The following is a 19,648-nucleotide window of genomic DNA, read 5'->3' as shown; positions in this document are numbered from 1 at the left end:
AACTCATCTATGGGTGATGAGGACCATAAAAGCCATCAGTATAAAAAGCACACACATACGTATGTGTGTACACATATAAGTATMCATGTATTTTTGTATACTTACATATGTACACATGTATATTTGTATGAAGAAATAAAACAAGTCCAGAAAAGCATATTATTCCAAAACGACGTTTAACAAATACGGATGTTCTGAAGCACAGGTAAAGTTTTTGTGRCACTTGAACTGCAGCCTTGGTGCTAGTTTGCAGTACTTCGAGTGGGCAGCAGAGTTGCTGGGATGGATGCACCTAGGAGTCTCCTGTTGCTGGGAAGGTCCCTCATTGCACTGCTGCCACCAGCAGCTGGAACAGAGGAGGGCAGAGACATTATTTCACCCTGTACCTAATCTCTCTCTGCTCCTGCTTGACACTAGTCCTGCACAGTTACCGGTGAGGGGTATGAGGAACGCTAGTGTAAGTAAGGACTCTGAAGAGTGTCCATGGGTCTGTTGGGAATGTTTTCATGGCTCTAAGTTAGGGATAACCATGCATCTCTCTCAGYCAAAAAGCATGTTTACTTCTGCATTCATAGACTTCTAGTATTTTTCAAAACTGAAATTAAGCATAGATTATAATATACACACTTACAGTGTGCATGAAGTTGCAATACATTTAAATTTTAAAAAGATTTGAGAGAGTGTAGTTATGTAACTTAAAAAGACTGACATGATTCCTGAAAGTAAGGGAAAAGCATGTGGAAGAAAGCACTGGAATGTGCTAGCATGACATATATGATTATGGCCTTGTCCTGTAGGCCTCCTTTCTTAAGAGGAATTATATTTTTATACCCGGAGCTGTATTTAAATGTTAGTCATACTTGGCTCAGGATTTGCATAATGTCCTGACACATAAATTAGTTTTTTCAAGGTTAATAATTTATAATTGSTATGAGCCCTCAAGAAGAAATAAAGGTTGTTAAGCAAGATCTGTTGTGCAAGATGATGGTATGGTTTGATACTGAGCAAACGTTGGTTTTAAGAATTTCAAGAAAGGTATCCTTGTTTCTGTGAACCTTGGATCCAGCCAAGGTAGTACAATTGGGCTTCAGTAACTTTTGTTTTTTATTTGGTTGACTTTTGGTCTGGACTTCTTTTACATATTTCCAGGTAAAGAAATTSAGTCTCACATTTTGTCATTTCTTCATAACCAAGCATGCCTTAATTTGGGTGATTAACTACTAAACCCAAGATGTTTTTTAAATGTTTTCAGCTGTGTATATTTCTCAAAATTTATTTTTCAGAATGTAAGATTTAACCAACTTGCAGCTCAAAGATGAGCCAGTAAAACATTTCAGCACTGTTTTTTATTAAGATCAAGATCAAAGACAGTCCAAATGGCTTTTAGAGAGAGTAGGAAGAGCAAGACTTGAATGATGGCCATTTTGAATGAATCTTTGGTCCTAAAAAGTACAATAGAAGTGTTTACCCTTATTTTCCTCATCTGTGAAATTGTCACAGTAATAYGCAGCATAAGAATGTATCCAAGATGGTTCAGCTGGTAATTCCATAGTGGGTATAGCTATTTTTAATTTTCAAAATATTTCATATGTACTAATCCCAAATTTAAATGTGGCATTCTGCAATTTTAATGTAGGCGATGGCACTCCAACAGATCTGCTCTAGTTTGAAATTGCATTGCAAACCAAGCAGGTGGTCCTTCCTGCTGAGGGGTCTCACTTAAGAACGGGGTGCCATGTACAAAGCTATTCTCTTTCATAGCAGTGGTATRAATTGGCCTTTACAGGAAACATCTGTGCAAATGTGATCCAGCTGCCTGGGCCTCCTCCAGAGGAGGTAACGCAAGGCAGGTGGGATCCRGGTGTTGCAGCAGGAACTCTGCCTTCAGGTTTCCTCCATTATCARAATTCAGTGTGACTGTTTCCCCATAGTAGAGACTCTCCCTTCTTTCTACAGTCACTTCCCTTAAAGGCAGTGTTATTTTTTTCCCTGCTCTACTATACTTACCACATTTTTTCTTCTTTCCTCATGACATTTTTTTTTTGTTTTGGCAAATGGCTTTGATGTTTTACACTTTAGAATTTGATCGTTAAAAGTATTTTGCATTTTTGTGGGATGCCCTATTGATGAAAATGAATGTGTGTCTGAATTACTTGTTTTAGTTCTGTTGTCTTTGCTTGTGGACTGTAAGCATACTTGTCTGGTTGTTTTTCTGTAATCTGTCCAGTCCTCAGCTTTTGTATATCTGGTCGTATCAAAATTGTTCTTTTGTTCTTTGCTTACTTCCCCCCCCCCCCAGGTTTGAGTCAGTACAGCAGGAACTAAGCAATGCCACAGCACAAAACAAAGAGTTGCAGAGAGAGATGGAGCGATTGCAATCAGAGGTGACAAGGTTCAAAACAATGCAACTGAAAGCAACAAAGGATGCAGAGAAGTACAAGGAAGAGAGGGACTCMGTTTTCAATGAATACCGCCTCATAATGAGCGAGAGGGATCAAGTAATCAAAGAGGTAGATAAGCTTCAAACAGAGCTGGAGSTTGCCGAGTCCAAACTGAAGAACACTTCCTCCGAGAAGCGAGTGGCTAGCGAAGAGATGGAAGCTTTAAGACAGGTATTAACTAAGCCTTTTGGTGAGGAAGGAAATGACTATGTATTGCTGACGCTATAATTAGAAATATATGTGAATAGGAAATTCCGTGTTTTCCTATAGCAGTCTTTACTATCAATTATTAAAATTCCATGTTTTAGTAGAGTACCTGTAAGATGAAATTTGCTCTTTTGACTTTATTCTGCTCATTATAAATCCCCCTTTTACTGAGTCGGTCTCCTATGCTTTTTCAAATAATGGCCTTTGTAACAAYGTAGCTCTAAATACTTGTTATTTCTAACTTTTAACCATTATGAGAACCTCTGGATACTATCCATTATGATTTAAGTTACATGATAAAAATAGATTCTCAAGTATTTRTGCAAAGCCTGTGCTTACATGCGTGTTCTTACTCATTGGCACTCTTTCTGCCTTTTTTAAAGTTAACAAGGATATTTTGAAGATTTTTTCACTACAACTGAGGCATGCTTTAGAAAGTGTGTTAAACTAAAACTTTGTATCTKTCAGCAATATATTTTTGAGAAGTTTGCATCCTATAGTGCAGCTTGTTGCTCAGTTTCGTTTCAGCTGAAATGCGTTCACTTGACTCTTGTTTCCAAATACTACTTTGAGCATGAAATAGGTCAATTAAATGTGTTCCATTGCCTATAAATCCCAGTTTACTTTTTTTATACCACTAATATATCACTAATATATAATCACTATAAATGAACAAAATACTCTTTATGAATAATTAAACAGTGGAGCTTTGTTTAAACTACACGGTTGTTCAGGTGCATAATGTGGATTTTGACATACGGCACTATTTTTAAAAATAACTTCTAGCTTTAAATATTCAAAGCTTTCAACCCCGCATGCTTGCCAGCTAAGTGATTTAGCCTCTGCAGTGACTGAGGTTTTAATAAATCTGTTTCAAACCTCTTCTACCTCCATTGAGGCCATTAAGCCACTAGAAATTTCCGTCATTGATTTTACTGGAATTAAGGTCAGATAAAATGGAGTACCAAAGAAAATAGCCACAATTAATCTTTTTTTTTTCTTTTTTTTGCATAGCTGCTCACATTTATTATAGCTTTCATCATGGTGTTGTAATTTGCCAGCATGCTTTAGTAGGAGATTAGAGTATATTATATAGGTGTTCCCTCCTGTATCACTGACTCCCTTGAAGGGGTGACTAAAAATGAGCAGGAAGGAGGATGCGAGTCCAGGACTAGTGAGCAAAATGCTGGCAGGGTACGGTCATACACCTGCTAAAAGGCATAAAACAGTACTACTGAGATCATTTTATTCTTGTTTTCTTTCCTGTAATTATGATTATTCAGCCTGTGAGCAAGTGTGACACAAGTCCTATGCAAAGAGTAAGTAGCGAAGAACTCAGTTATTCTGTTTCATTGTTATTTAAACTTTATATGGTCCCACATGCTCAAGTAGAAATGGATTAATTTACATGAAAAATACAGTCAGTGCCAGACATTTATAGATTGTAGAAGAAATCACAAGTTAATTAAGAACGGTCAAGATTTTGCACTGTGGAGAGTTCTRAATGAAGTTCTAGTGAGTTAGGCTGCTCAGAGCTAGAGATTAGGGGTCATAAATTTCCCCCATCTCCAAGTGGTGTTTTGGTTTAGCACAATCTTTTGCTTYAGCAAATGCTTAGAAAATAGAATTTTATCTTAGTAGTACAGTCAGCATTCCCCTGYGTCTAATAGGCTGGTTGTATTTTTTCCTATATGTTGTTACCATACTATATTCGAATGTGAGAACTACCCTCAGACCTGAGAATTCTTATCATCACTGCTACAAATGTTAGTTCTGTTGTCTATATCTTTAGTTTGATTGCAAAATAATGAGAATTTAGTTTTTAATTTAAATGTTAGCAGAAATWTCTTAGTTGCTATGCTTATGGTTTTAGTAGTGTGTCCCCAAATAAAAGCTGCAGGATGGTAATAATTTCTGYTTACCAGGTGTGCAGCGTAAGTTCTCAGCAAGAATTTGGGCCAAGGTGCTGCACACCTGGGATTTTAAGGATCCTCTTACTGCAAAATAAAGAGTAATTTTGAATGACACGAAGGCAGACAGTGTTAACAATCTTTGCTTCCATGTTGGTACAGTCYATTACCATCTCCAGTGTTAAGGAAAACCTCCTGTCTAGACGAACACAATCTGCTGATACTTCACAAATTCAGAATAGCTCTTCAAACCAAAGCACTGTAGTATTTCTAAATAATATCTGTTCTAATCAACACCAAACAGCACTTTGTTTTGTGCTGTCATGCCATAGTTTTGTGCAAACATCGCAGAAGCTAGGAACRGACTTTTATTACTGCCTGCTGAAGGCAATGACTGCTCTTACTCAAACAGCTTATGTTGAGGATGCTGGAATGAACTGTAGCAATACCTGTTCTTTCCCAGTCATTTTAAAGCATTGTAAATTCTCATTTAATGAATGATTTTCTGAGAATTTTTCCTCTGCCTTGATATTGAGGGGACTTTTTTTCTGCTGCATACTGGAGAAGACTTAATATTGTGGTGCAAGTTGTGTATATATTCATTTGAAAGCACTTTCTATATAATCTATAGTTAAGCCATGTAAAGTACTTTCTGTACTGAAACCTGTTTTCAWCAGATAGGGTAGGAATCTCTTTTCAAAGGTACTGAGCAACTGAAGCTTTTAGTGATGTTAACAAAAATCTTAAGTGCTGGGATTCACTGATGTGCTTAAAGTTCACAAAGTGAGTCATTAATTCTGGTACTTATCTCCAGCACAAAATTGTGTGTTTTAATACAGTCACAGAACTGTTTCAGCAGCCATGGTAGCCCTAATTAGACGTCGTAACTCAAGAAAGAATGTTAGCATAGCAAAATACAATTGTCTTYCATGCTCTAGATGTTCAGTTTTATTTCTTGGAAATTGCAGAGTCAAGTAGGAGCTAGCTTTTGACATAATGTCCTTATATTTTAAGTATTTGGACCCTTTCCTCCTTTCACTTTTCAGATGATGGCTGTCTTTAGCAATCCTTTTCAAATCCAAACATCAATAGTTTCCGCCTAGAAAGAGTTGTCRGTATGTAGAAGGACCTCTTTATAGTTATTGGCTGAATATTATTAGGTGGTTGGACCAGAAGATCCATCCAGAAGATCAGTGGCCTGAAATTCAACTGTGTTAATGCCTCATTCCTTAGAACAAGATATTAAAACGTATTTTACCACCACTCCTGCACAGTTGCATCAAATAACTGCTCCAAGTTGGTCATGGGATGCATGCACCATTTCAAGCGCATCTTCCTTGTTGTGTGGTACTGTTTTGATAGGCGTGTTGCTGTGTGCAAGTCATCAGTGTCGGTCAGTGTCCCGTTCTGTGCAGAAGCTCAGGAATGGCAGTTTGATATTTCTTTTCTAGGCTGTTCTGTGCATTGCCAGCTGCATTTTGTTCCCTCTCTTGCTCTGAAAATGGTACTTTGATTTAGAGACTTATTATAAGATTTTTTTTAAGCTCTGAGTATTCAACTGGATAGTTCTTTTCATTTTCTGTAATTGCTTTAGTTTTTTGATACCTTAATATAATACTCAATAGAACAAATATAACAGCCCATTGAAATCTATAGTTCATTTGTCTTAGAAAGCTGATTATCATCCACAGTGAGTGGTATTCATTTCCCCAGAAGTCTATTAACTCCGTACTTATTTAAACTTGTTAGGACTGTTCCATAGGGATATTCTGCATTTCAGGTCTTTTTTTCTCACTAATGTATGCTCTTGAGGCATGAAAGAAAGTCTTTTTGGAGCCTGTAATCAGTAACACAATTGCTGTTAAATGTCTTAAAGCGATTCCTCAAGAATTGTCAGTGGAATCTTCAACAATTCTCTTACTCCTGGGAGGGGAAAAGTTGAGCAAGAGGGGAGGAGAAAAGAAAATTGTGGTTAAAGTCAGTCTAATTTGAACTGTTTTAAAAGACTAGCTTGTATTTTAGAACTGCATTTTCTCTATTTTTTTTGTTATGATGCAGTTGAACTCCATATTTAGTAAAATGTACTGTAATCCTGTTTTATGGCATATCGTGCTTTTATCTTTGCAACATTCATTGGTATCTTACTGGCATGTGACACTAATGTGCCTTTAAAACTAGTGATGAAGCAATGAGATGCGTATGTGTCTAGACTGTCAACATTACTTTGGTTCTGTTGCTTAAAAACTTTTGCAATGCATTGTTAACATTTGCTATATTTAAAGCCTTTTTTTTTAGAAGACCATGTCTGACTGTTTAATGTTGAGGACTGCACTAACTGTTCTTCATTTAGGGTCTTCAGAGCTGTGAGTGCTCCTAGGTTCTTGGTTACTTCTGACAGCAGTGTGCTAAGGTGATGCTGTGATATCTTTAATACCATATTTAATATTCTTAGCTGGCACTTACCTGTATATTTGTGCACAATTCTGTTGCATTCCCATTTGGCAGAACATCAGTGGTAAACTTTTAAGGTGTCAGTGTATATCCAGTTGGAGAGATGAATAGTTTACTTCTATACTTAACATACTGCAACAAATGGATCTTGTTTTAGGAGCTAAACTCAGCTCTAGTGGAAAGAGATCGAGCAATTTGTGAGAGGAATGAGTTGCTGGAAAAATACTGTCATGAAGTGAAGGACAAAGCTGAGGCACAGAAGGAACTTGATCAAGCTTGCAAGGATATTGAGACAGTGAAGGAAGAAAGAGATGTTGCCAGGAAAGAGAGAACAGAAGCTATCATCCAAAGAGACCATCTACTAAGGGAGTATTACCAAGCCCGTCAGGTACTGCAGGTTTCATAAATGACTTTTCATCCTTAGCTTCAAAGAGTCAGTTATTTTCAAGAGGCTTGTTAAAGGTCTAGGGGCCATAAGGTTCCTCCTTACCCTGCTGGGGTCACTCTAGAATACCTGTATATAAATATAAAGAAATACTAAAAAATAGTGACCAAGTTTCTTAGAAACAAATTTAGTCATGCTTCATACTAAGTTTCTGTTTCTGAAAATAAACGGCMAATAAAATACTGTAATCCAGCAGGTGACTAGGCAGTTCTGCTGATAGGCTTGTTGCCCTCTGTGTGTGCTGTTCATGCTTGTGACCTGCTTGGGATATTAGTTACTTCTGATTCCACAGACCAAGTTATTTGAAATGTGATTATAGATTTTTACTATCTGGGCACTTTTTTAGTATAAACATGCTATTCTGTTGATCTTTGATAATCTCTACATAAGTAGTAGTATTCTTACCGTTTTGCAGACTTATTGGTGCTCATCTTGCATGAGATACTAAACCTATCAAACCGTTTACAGCTACATATGATTACGTGTATTTTAATATGAAAGTACATAGTGTCACAACATGTATGTTTATTAAATAACTTGGAATATAAATTATTTTTTAATCAAATAAGCTATTTCAGTACTTTATCACAAAATACTCATTCTCTTTTTATTAATCATCTCTTTACCAACACAAAAATGTTAATTTTCCTTACTTGTGCTGATTTGCTAATCCTGAATGAGTATCTGGGGAAGCAATTGAACTGCATTTTCAGGTGTATTGGGAAGAGGTCTTTTATTGCGTTTGAGTTTTCATGACTGAACCATTGGCATCTTGGAAACTTCTGTTTTTCTCAAAGGACCTGAATAAGCTTGGGTACACTCATACGTGACATAACAGTGGACCTGTTCAGATGCTCAACTACAGTAAATTTCAAATCAAAGTTGATACATCAAATACAAATCTCTCAAATCAACAAATAGATATTTAAATTTGTTTTCCTCCATTGAACTGAAAGAGGAGAGATGTGGTCCTTGGAAATGAAATCACAAATCAAAAGGCCAGGCATAACTCTTTGTAGCCTTTATTGGGCCTCATTTGTTACACTTTTCATTTTCGAATGTTGAGATCAGAATGTAAACCTGGGATTTATGGTCCAGTGCTCCCACATTTTGAATGTTAATGGGTCCTATTTAGAGATTAGAGCCTCTTAAGTGTACTAATCCTGGCAGTACAGACTTTTTATTGATAAACGTGCGTTCAGATTTTAAAAGCATATCTTCAAAGCTTATCTTTACTCAAATATGAAGACTGGTCAGGTTTATGAGGTTTGTTTATATAACTGAAGCCAGCCACACTGTTTGCAAGATCTTTGTGGTGGGCCATACCATTGTAGATGGCTCATGCTTCCTGTACTGCAAGCTTGAAGCATCCTCTGTGCCTCTATGTTGTGGTCATCGCTTTTGTTCAGAGCAGAGAATGTCAGCGGAGCAAGTTTATTTAAGAAGAAGCACAATTCTTACCTACATTCAGAAATACTTTAAACAAAGTTTTTTGAAGTTACATGGCTCTGCTTTGGAATTTTAGAGACATGTAAGAATCAAGTCTATTTTGTAAAACTGTACATCTGTCTGTCCCTGGGTAAATAAGAGACATTAATGCAGGAAATCTGTACTATAACTGCTCATAATAGAATATCTTACTTCTAAATATGTTTAAATGCATTTTTGTTGGGTTTTTTTTCTGTCTTTAAGCAGAACTGGGTTTTAAGTATGGAATGTGATCTATAAAACACAATGCACTCTCTTATTTTGAAATGAGGGTTCTTATTTGTGTAGGTTGTGCTCCCACACCCTTGGGCACCATTTGAATGAAATACATTGTAGCAGAGTTTTCTTCTGTTCTTTTTATTTTTTACCCAAAGTTGCCATTTAGATGAGGTTTTTGAGCAAGTGGAAATTTTCATGAAAAATCTGAGAATTTGATACTTCAGATAGCAAATATATCATAAAGGCAAATGTGCGTACTTACCTAAAAATTGTGCCTAAAATAGTTACCTATATGTTTAACTCCTAGATACAGGATTCTGCCACCCTAGACATAGAAAGAGCAAACAAAGAAATTGAAATGCTTCGGAAACAATATGAGGCTATGTCTCAAGAACTAAAGGAAGCTGTCCAGGAAGCAGAAGTAGCCAAGTGTAGGAGAGATTGGGCCTTTCAAGAGCGGGATAAGATTGTTGCAGAAAGAGAAAGTATACGGTAAACAAATGTTAGATGATGCATGAATGTTCTTTGTAACACCTTGTGTACAGTTAATGTAATTGTAGAATTTGATGGTTTTTGTTAGCAATTTTTTCACCTTGTTGGAACTTCTGAATTAGTTAAATCACAAGTCTTTTTTGTTTTGTTTTGGTTTGTGTTTTTTTTTTTCCTTTTAATGTTGAGAACTCTTTTCAAGACAATCTACTTCATGTTTTCATTCCCGTAATGTGTCTCTGGTAAATACTCTTTAAGAGCCTGCCAGCGCTGCTACAGAAGAACAACAACTTTTGCTGCCTGGTGTGATGTACCTAGCTCTGATTTAGCGATAATCCTGCAAATAATTCTTACCTATGTGGAGATTTGCAGAAGGTGTCCAACATATTTGCTGTTAGACACATAGATGATACAGTGACAGAATACATGATCAGTTTTTTTTCTGCTAGCCTAAAGAATGCAAGWAAAGTTTTGGAAATGGATGAAGAAAAATGTTTGTTACCTTGACGAACTCTGCTTGAGACCTAGAATAAGTAATATTTTCCTTTGTTATCTTTATGAATAAAAGCAGAGAAAATACAGCAGTTCTACAGCAGTGTCCAGAGATGGCTTGATTTGGTAGTGTAACTCATTAGGTGCTCTTACAACCTTAGGTGGAAGCTGATCGTAGAAGGTAGAACTACAATTTCCCAAGTTAAACTGAAAATGTATATACACACACACTGAATCTTGTGATGCGTACATGATTTTTTTTTTGAGAGAGAGGTCTTTTGAAACTACTTTCCATTGCATCAAAAAGTACAGCATGGTAAAATTGATTTGTTACTTAGATACAGTTTTAAGTAATTTTATCTAAACTTATTTTGCTTTTAAAGGACTTTGTGTGACAACTTAAGGAGAGAGAGAGACCGGGCTGTTAGTGACTTGGCTGAAGCTCTTCGTAATCTGGATGATATGAGAAAGCAGAAAAATGATGCTGTGCGTGAACTGAAGGAACTGAAGTATGTTACAGAAGCAACCTAACTGCATGGAGTTGCTATGAAGTCATCCAAAACTTTGCCTGTTAACTGTGTCCATGAGTGAACCATGTGTCGTTATAGCTATGGGGAGCAGGCATTCAGGAGCTTGTGTATGGGAAGAGCACTTGTTTTAGCTATTCCTCAAGCTATTGTACTGTGGAGATACACTGATACACTAAGATTGCATCAGTGACTGAAGTCAGATTAACAGCAATTTAGTTCCTCCCAATTGTATTCTCGCTGGTTTATGTACATACAGAAAATGCGTATCATATGCAGTCTTTACAGGTTGTGGAAGAGGTTTTGCTTTCACTAATTATCATGCCCCACTTCTCCTGAGCATACCGATGCAGCTCATCTAAGGGTAAAGTTAGATATATTTTGTGATAGCTATTTTAGGAACCTTGCTGTGCACTTTAACCATGTAAAAGTAATCCAAAAAATCTAAGAAGTTAGCACAATATTTAGGAAAAATAAATCTATTTGAGAGCAGTCCAAGGATATTGGGAAGATGGAAGAATAGGGCAAATTTTTGTCACAGCTTGATATTTTGAGTTGGAAGATTAAAAAAAAAAAAAGATCTCCGAGTGATAACGTTATGTATCATTATACTTAAACATATATATACATATGTATATGTTGTTGTATATTATTATACATTGTCTTATTTAAAAGGGTAAGTCAGTGTATATAAAGAGCTGTTCTCTTTCCCTAGAGAGAAGATGGAGAATCAGTTGGAAAAGGAGGCCAGATTTCGTCAGTTAATGGCCCATAGTTCCCATGACTCGGCCATAGATACGGATTCTCTGGAGTGGGAAACGGAAGTGGTAGAATTTGAAAAAGACAGAGTAAGTTGAAGATATTAACTCTTGTCTTATATGTTGGATTGCCTGAGAGTTAATTAAAATACCCCTAATACTACATATGATAAAAATAACACTGTTTAATCTGTGCATTCTTAATTTTTTATTTCTATTGTGCTAGGAACCACAAACGTATTTGAAGCAAGTACCATATCATCTAGATGTATTTCAGAAAAAAAAAGTTGTTAGCACACAGGCTTTGTCCTTCTCATTCAATACAAATAAAAGTAGTTCATCTGAGTTTGCGAGTTACCTGGGTCCATGTACTATTAAAAATATTCTGATAAGTTAAACATTAAGTGTTCTTAAAATCAAAATAAAGTGCAAGTAATTCATCACAGAAATGGCAGTGCTAAGGCAGCAGAAAGACTGAATGGAAACAATGACATCGGACTTTATCTTCTACTCTTACAGGCAAATCCCTTATCTCTGCATAAAGTACTCAAACTTTTTCATAAAGATATTTTTTCTTGTTTTTGCTCAGATTTTGTGGTAAAAAAATATTCAAATACTTGAAGTACTTATTCACGACAAATTTATATTTATTTTTAACTGTCCTTTAGCATTACCAACATTGTCTTTCAGCTTTAGCCTCTCCTTTCATCTTAGTTGCTTGTTTGTAGAGAAAAGTTCAGTCCCTTTTCCATTTTGCCATGATAAGTGAGGTTCTTTTGATCAGCTTTCCAGATAATGTCAATATTCCTTCACTATTGTAGCATAACCTTTCTCCATTTGATTTTATTTTTCTTTGTAGTTCAGACATTTTTATTTCCCTACTTTGAATGCAAGCATTGTATGCTTTTCCTACCTGAATTTTTTGGTGGATGTCTCACGTTGCTAACAGTCATTTTTGTAGGCTATGTAGAGCATATGGGTGATCTTCCAGATCCTCTTTCACTTACAACAGCTTCTACACACATGACAATTACTTACTGACTTCTAAATGACCAAATTAGCGATTCAGTGCTCTCAAATTACATCCCTTTTATTACTGCAATACTTGAGGTCATCCATTTCCTTTTTCTGCTCTTCTGATCTGTGTCCTGACGGTTAAGTCAGAGAATCATTGACACATCGCTATTTTTTTATTCTAAGCTCGTTGTTGATTAGACCRTATTAAATAGGTACCAATACTGATCCATCAAGAATACTGCCTGTAAGTTCTTTCCAGGATTACAMTTCCCCTTTCACTAAACATTTTCATCTCTTTTCACCAGTTCCTTTGTCATTTTATATTGCTCTTTTCTCCATTTTAACTGATAACTTCACATTTCCCTGATTGGAAAAGTAGTTATTTGTAGCCTGTGCTGTACCTTCAGTAAACAATATATTGCATCCTGATGTATTTTCCATTCATGTATGCTTATTTGGTTATTTTTTGCTTCAAAACTTGTTCTTAATGTTTGCAATACTGAGATTGAGTGCATAGACTTCAAGTCAATTGAATATATGTTTCCTGAGTGTAAAGGTTACCCTTGCTGTTATCAAACCATACTGATAATACTGCGCCAACTTTGATAGACCTGCAGATAAATCCTCGCTGACATACTAGCATTTGAATTCCAGGATGGAGACTGAGTCCACTAAATTTAAATCCTTTTATTTTTACTTCAGCCTCAGCTGTCTGCTTATGCTCATGTTCTACGTAATCACTTGGCTCAAAACTACATGAAGTAATATTCATTCAGCTTTGAGGCTGTGCAGAGATATTTTGATCTCTACGCTATCTTTTATTATGGCAGACCCACTCTTTTCCCTATCAACCTTTTATTTATGTAGAACATTTTGAAAAATCTGTGGTATTGATTTACAATGTATTTTTGGAAGGTTTTAGATCAGTTTTTGGTAAATGTTCCTATTTTCATGTTCGTCCCTCCTGCTTTTATCAGTCTTGTTTTGCATTCCCTCAAGAATTTTTGCTATTCTTATCTTAAGGGGATTATTCATCAAATTATGTGTAGAACCGTTCTTTACAATGTTTTAGGATGCAAGGTATTGTTTTAGGATGCAAGCTGCATGTATTTTTTTTTGCCTGTTAGATTTTAAGTTCTGATTACCATCACCCTTCAATATCCTGAGACTGTTGGTCTAGTTGATTTCAAGTAGAGTTCTCTTTATGAATGTGTACTGTTTAAAATTAAAAATAATAATTTATAAATTTGTGATCACTTAGTCACTTAATTTAGTTTCTTTAACTAAATTCTCTACAGTGGCTTTCCCATTTACCAAATCTAAAGACTAAATTAGCATTTCCCAGTTTGGTTCAATGACTGGTTTGTTCAAGGTGTTTATCCTTATTTTCATCCAGGATTATCTGGTTTCTGCCAGTGTTGGTAGAATATCACTTCTAATCTATATTTAGGGTTCAGACTCTCCTAATTTAGAGCTTTTGTTCCTGTTTATTTCTGATCTCTAGCCATATCAAAGCTGAATTCTTTCTGAATGCATCACCAAGACACAATGCTGTTTTCTTACCTTTAAAGTTATTGTTTTTTTTCCCCCCGAGCAATGCCTGTTCTTTAGGACATTTCTGAGGTATTGTAGTTCTCTCGTTACACTGTAGCATCCAATATCATGACTTAAAACAGGTTGTGCATGTTGTCTTAACTCTCTCCCCCATTTCTGTTCTGTGAAGTTCTCCTGCATTACTTCAGCCTAAATCTGTGAGGGAAAAACAAGTTGTTTTAATATAGCAGAACGCCTAATATCTAATGGAATTGGGACTTTACAAAATACAAGAACTTTCGTAGAACAGATACCATATAAATACAAGGGCATAGTACAAGCATGCGGTAGTGCCTCTTGTTAACAGACTGAGGCACAATCGCTACCATTAGAGTTTAATCACTTAATAATATTTCTTAGGATGATATGGATTTGAAAGCACTTGGTTTTGATGTGGCAGAAGGTGTGAATGAACCATACCTCCCTGGAGACTGCGGGATCTTTGTTACCAAAGTAGACAAGGGAAGCATCGCTGATGGCCGCTTAAGGTAGGGTGTTATTCTGTCTTTTACTTGGTCATAGTAAGCTAAATATGAACGTATCATGAAAAGCTTTAGTGTTTCCATTTTTAAGGTTGTTTTTTAATTACTGGCTACATGTAGCTTTCTAATGTGGTTTGGAAATTGCGCTGAGAAGGCTAGTATCTAGAAGTGTTACAGAAACTCACCAGGTTTGAAATGGTTCTTCTGGCTTTTGTTTTCTTTCTTACTCTGTTTATCATCCCTTCAAACGTCAAACTTTTTTTGTTTACGTTTTGGGGAAGATGCAAGGGTGGCCTGTTTTGGGGAGAGTAGAGGGTGGGATAATTTGAAACCAGTTCCTGTTCTCAGTGTCAGTAGGAGATTTTTAACCACTCTATTTGGTCAAAATAGTCATCAGTCAGCTGAGTAGGATATACTTTTTGCAAGTGAAGTGCAGACTAGGAGTCCTTATTTTCACTTAGCTATTTCATGTGTCTTCAGGAGTGGAGGATAATTTAGGATTAGCATATTGAGATATGATCAGCAGTGTTGCATGCCTTTTTATGAATATTCCGCATTTGTTGTGCCCAGTCAGGTATGCTTGTAACACTGACCTCTGTGTTTATCTACCAGAGTGAATGACTGGCTGCTGAAGATAAATGATGTGGATCTTACTAATAAGGATAAAAAGCAAGTTATAAAAGCTGTGCTAAATGGAGGAGGAGTTATTAATATGGTGGTTCGAAGAAGGAAGTCTTTAGGTGGGCGAGTGATAACACCTCTTCACATCAATGTTTCTGGACAGAAAGGTAATAGATGTAAATGTTACATGTTTGTCCAGCCAAAAACGACGTGGGTATAAAAGTACCTGTTCTGAGTTTGTTTAAATCCCACTTAAATTGTTGCTACATCCTGAAACAAGACTTTAATTAGTTACTTTTAGCATACTAAAAATAATCATGTTGATGATAGATTTATTCCGTAAGTATAGAGGGAGGCTTCTGTTTTTTTTTTTTTTTTTTTTTTTTTTTTTTTTTTTTTTTTTTTTTGTTTTTTTTTTTTTTTTTTTTTTTTTTTTTTTTTTAGTTAACCATTTGCCTGGAGTCTAAAACACCTCAGTCCTTTCAGGTCTGTATGTTAAGTTTTAGGGTATTCAAAAACCTCTATTTTTCTATCTTGCATTCTTATTTCTTTAAAAGGATTTTCAGACATCAAGAAGCTCATTCACTTTGGTAGTTAATTTCTTTCCCATGCAGACATGTCAGATGTGTAGTTGTTTGAACAACTTACTTGAATTGCAGAAGTAAACTTGTGTTTATTTTGTGGATTTCAGATAGTGGAGTCAATCTAGAAAATGGGATATTTGTTGCTGCTGTTGTACCTGGAAGCCCAGCTGCCAAAGAGGGTTCCCTTACTGTGGGAGATAGAATAATTGCTGTAAGTCTAAAGAATTGATTCTTCTGTAACTTCTTTGCTAGAAGTACCATCAAACATACTACTCTTCAGGATTTCAAACTTTCCAGTTCTTTGTTTTACTTTCACTGTACTACGTCTTTTTTGTATATTCTTTAGATAATGACTATAAATTAATATGTTGCAAGCTGGGTAACTAATAAAGTGTGCACGTTACCTGCCATGCTTAGTTCATATGGGAGTTTTCGACAAGAGACACAGACTTACTCTTCACACATGACTGATATATAATCATCGTTGTCATCCTGTTATACTTCCTAGGCAAGGTCGTTTCCAAAAAATCACCTTCCTCAGATGAGTAAAAGGTTTCTTGTCTTTTAAAGGCAGTTATCATATGACCATCGTAGGCTTCATCCTTCTGGGGAACCTTTTTTGGGAATGCATTTGTAACCTTGCAGGATCTGACTTGTGCACTGCTGTGAAAGGGAGGATTATTACTGTAGATAAACGAATTAAAAAAGGGTAATGCAGTGGAACAAGTATGTGGTTAAACTGTATCTCTGGTAAAAATAGCAATTAYGGAATTACACTTTGTATTGTAGTGCGACTGTTGTTAGCAGAGATGGGCTTGGGATGGGGAGGGAGTAGTGGGACAGGACAAGATCATTCAGACCTCAAAAGTATATTCAAGCCTTGATCCAAATAGGGTGATAACTAGTGTTTTCCATGTTTCAGAGATGCTATCTTAAGATGTTCCCTACCTTTGTTTCATGGATGTCCGTTATGTTTTTTTTTTTGTGTGTGTGTGTGTGTATAGATCAATGGCATTGCACTAGATAATAAGTCACTCACTGAATGTGAAGCTTTGCTACGAAACTGTAGGGATTCCCTTACCCTGTCATTGATGAAGGTGAGTAGGAGAAGCTAAGTTTGCTGGATTTTCTTCAAGTTATACAGAACTGTTATTTGCAAAGGGAAGAAAACATTAAAAATGAATCCATTACTGTGGGAAAGTTTCTGCTAGAAGCAAGACTTTATCTGGATGCATTTCACTGGTCATGCATTTGATAGTTCTTTTCCAAAATAAAGCTATTTGACATCTGGTAGAAAATGAAATTTATTGATTGCTTTTACTACTTTCCCGTTTGCCTACTGGTCACATGAAGTTATTCCTAGCTTTGTTGCTGGTTTCTRCTCCACAGCTCCAGCAGCTTTATGCATGAAAAATTAAACTGTCCTYCTAACTACAGAAAGGTTTGCCTGTAGTCAGGAGGGAGTTGCGCRGAAAACTGAACTCTGCCTATCATGGTAGATAAGTACAAGTTTCTCTTTTTCAGGCTTGTTGATTCAGAAATATTATTCTGTTTTGCTCATTGAGGTTAGAAACCCATTTTATTTGGCCTGTCACACAGGCTTAGTGAGTAGTAATTCTGGCYTCAGGGAACTTACCTTTCATCTTGTTACCTTCTTAAAAATGTATGAGGGAAAAAAGGCAATGATGCGTGATTTATTAGAACCACTTAGTGGTAGAAGTGGAATGCAGGTCCCTTTGCTGTCAGTTCTGTGCTTCTGCCACCATGCGGAGTTGCTGTTCTGGAACTGTTTTGAAATGTTGCAGAAGGCATTTCTCAGCTTTGTTTTATCTGACGATCTGTGTCTTGAATCTGCAAGATTTTTATTAAGCCTTTTCTAACTGTATGTGTTGAGGGATGTGTAAATCACGGAGGCTAAGAAGATGCCTTGTACTAAACAGAAATCAACCATAATAATAAGGTAATAGCATGTTTTTCTTTTGTTTTAGGTTTTCCCTCAAAGTTCATCTTGGAGTGGCCAAAATATATTTGAAAACCTAAAGGAATCAGAAAAAATATCTAACTGTAGAGTTCACRCATCAGAGGTACAAGCCCAAAATAAAAGAAACCTGAAGCTCAACAGCTCAACACAGACTGACATTTTCAATCCAGACATGGATGGCAAAAAGGACCCGAGTGATCAGGGCAGCGGTTCGTTTTGTGATCACAAACCTTTCCCTAATAACGCGTTACGAGCAGACTCTCACAGGAATACAGTCCACAGTTGCCACAGTAATTCAGAACATAGTCTCAGTTCCTTYAATCCAGAGGCGTATGGGGACCGAGGCTATGGAGTTGCTGACTTGGACAACAGGAGATTGCCTTATGAACCTACGAGAGCTGACTGCATGATGGTAGAGGCCATATTTGACAAAGGACACGGAGCTAAGCATAGTGGTGGCACCTGGCCAAAAGTAGTGGTTAATATCTCAACAACAGAAACGGAAAAGTTCTCTGTATACAAAAAGCCAAAACAAAGGAAATCTATCTTTGACCCTGATACTTTCAAAAGACCACCAACTCCTCCTAAACTGGAGTACCTTTCTCCTAATCAGGTGACAGGCCATTCGCCTCAGCCATCCAAAACTGAAGTGGCTTCAACTCCTCCAACTCCTCCTAAGAGAAGTGACTCTATCAAGTTTAAGCATAAACAGCAGACGAGTTCTGCGTCRGAGTCTACAGTAACAACTGGATCACCGCCCACGAGCCCAGCCACTGCCCAGGCTCCAGTTTCCTTGGCGCTTAAACAGGACTCTGCTACCCTCAAGGGGCGCGGTAGGAACTCTGGACATTATTATCGGGAGGAAGGAATTGACTGCAGTCATCTCTCTTCAAGGAAATCCTGTGAAGATGAYATTGGCTTTCAAAGAGTTGAAGAGCCAGAGATAAAAAGACCAAGGCCAAAATCAGCTCCTGCTTTGAGGCATAAAATGACCCCTATGCCCATTCCAAATCCTGCACTCCAGGTAGAAAGAAGTTTGATATATTGAAGCACAAAACCAGAAACCTTAACGAGTATTTTCAGAAGTAACGTGTGGTTTTGGGTGTCCAGCCTTGAACCGTAAAGGGAGAAGCTTAGCCCATTCTGAAAATCCAGGTCTATTAAGCTACCCAACTTTGCACTGTCACAAAATACAAAAGCAATTCACAGAACTGCAGTATGAAACAGGTGGGAGCGGCCACCAAATGGAGTGATAGGGTTCTGCTTAGTAGCTGTGTTTTAGATTTTAATGGTCCTTAATGAAAGTTCAGGGACCTTTCTTGTGTCTTTTTGACAGCCTTAAAAAAAAAAAAAAAAAAGAGAGAGGCAGCTTCAGAAAAGCTGAAAATAGGGCCTACTGAGATTTGAAAAATCAGATTGGTTGCTCAACTCCTCTTACAGGTTTATAGGAAAAGGTACACTGTTCACCCTGACATAAGACATAAGTCTTTGTGCTTAAATAGCTTTGTAAATCTAACCTAAATTTCAGAGTGGTAGGTACATTACCCTGTAAATCTGGACTATGCATGAGACTATGATTTGAAAGTGTTGTTTGAAATGAGTGTTGTTTGAAATGCTGTACTGTGAATAAACCACCCCACTGTGGATTGTTTATTACTGGAGTGGGTGGAGRAAACAGTGTATAGGGTCCATGTAAACTAGTCTGTTGAGCTTACTGGGTATTATCAAGTGCCATAATAAATAGCATAGTTTGTCCACCATATCGTATTTCCTCACGTTGACAAACTGGTAATTTTTTTTTTCCGGATGAAATGTTAAGTTTCAAAAAATGTTGTTTTTGCTTGAATATAATCACCCTTATAGTAACTTCAGTATGATATTGTCTGTCCTCTGCACCTGATTATACCTGGGTAACCCCACTCTGGTCACTGAGTTTTAGAAGG

At 36.8% G+C, this 19,648-nt stretch overlaps 1 protein-coding gene across 1 annotated transcript in view; it reads left to right on the top strand.

Moving 5' to 3' along the window:
• DLG5 (discs large MAGUK scaffold protein 5) overlaps positions 1 to 19,648 on the top strand; it is a 70,765-nt gene that overhangs the window by 27,524 nt on the left and 23,593 nt on the right. The window contains exons 6-15 of the mRNA XM_085312296.1: positions 2,300 to 2,612; positions 7,167 to 7,397; positions 9,469 to 9,653; positions 10,526 to 10,651; positions 11,385 to 11,517; positions 14,398 to 14,525; positions 15,132 to 15,307; positions 15,832 to 15,935; positions 16,729 to 16,821; positions 17,713 to 18,729. Coding sequence (XP_085168422.1) covers positions 2,300 to 2,612; positions 7,167 to 7,397; positions 9,469 to 9,653; positions 10,526 to 10,651; positions 11,385 to 11,517; positions 14,398 to 14,525; positions 15,132 to 15,307; positions 15,832 to 15,935; positions 16,729 to 16,821; positions 17,713 to 18,729 — 2,506 coding nt within the window. The remainder of the gene's footprint in view (positions 1 to 2,299; positions 2,613 to 7,166; positions 7,398 to 9,468; positions 9,654 to 10,525; positions 10,652 to 11,384; positions 11,518 to 14,397; positions 14,526 to 15,131; positions 15,308 to 15,831; positions 15,936 to 16,728; positions 16,822 to 17,712; positions 18,730 to 19,648) is intronic.

Source organism: Rhea americana, unplaced genomic scaffold (assembly GCF_003343005.1).
Source record: "Rhea americana isolate MKP2758 unplaced genomic scaffold, rheAme1 scaffold_36, whole genome shotgun sequence".
NCBI classification, from domain to species: domain Eukaryota; kingdom Metazoa; phylum Chordata; class Aves; order Rheiformes; family Rheidae; genus Rhea; species Rhea americana.
Note: the sequence above shows the minus strand (reverse complement) of the source record. Positions and strands in the feature narration are given on the sequence as shown.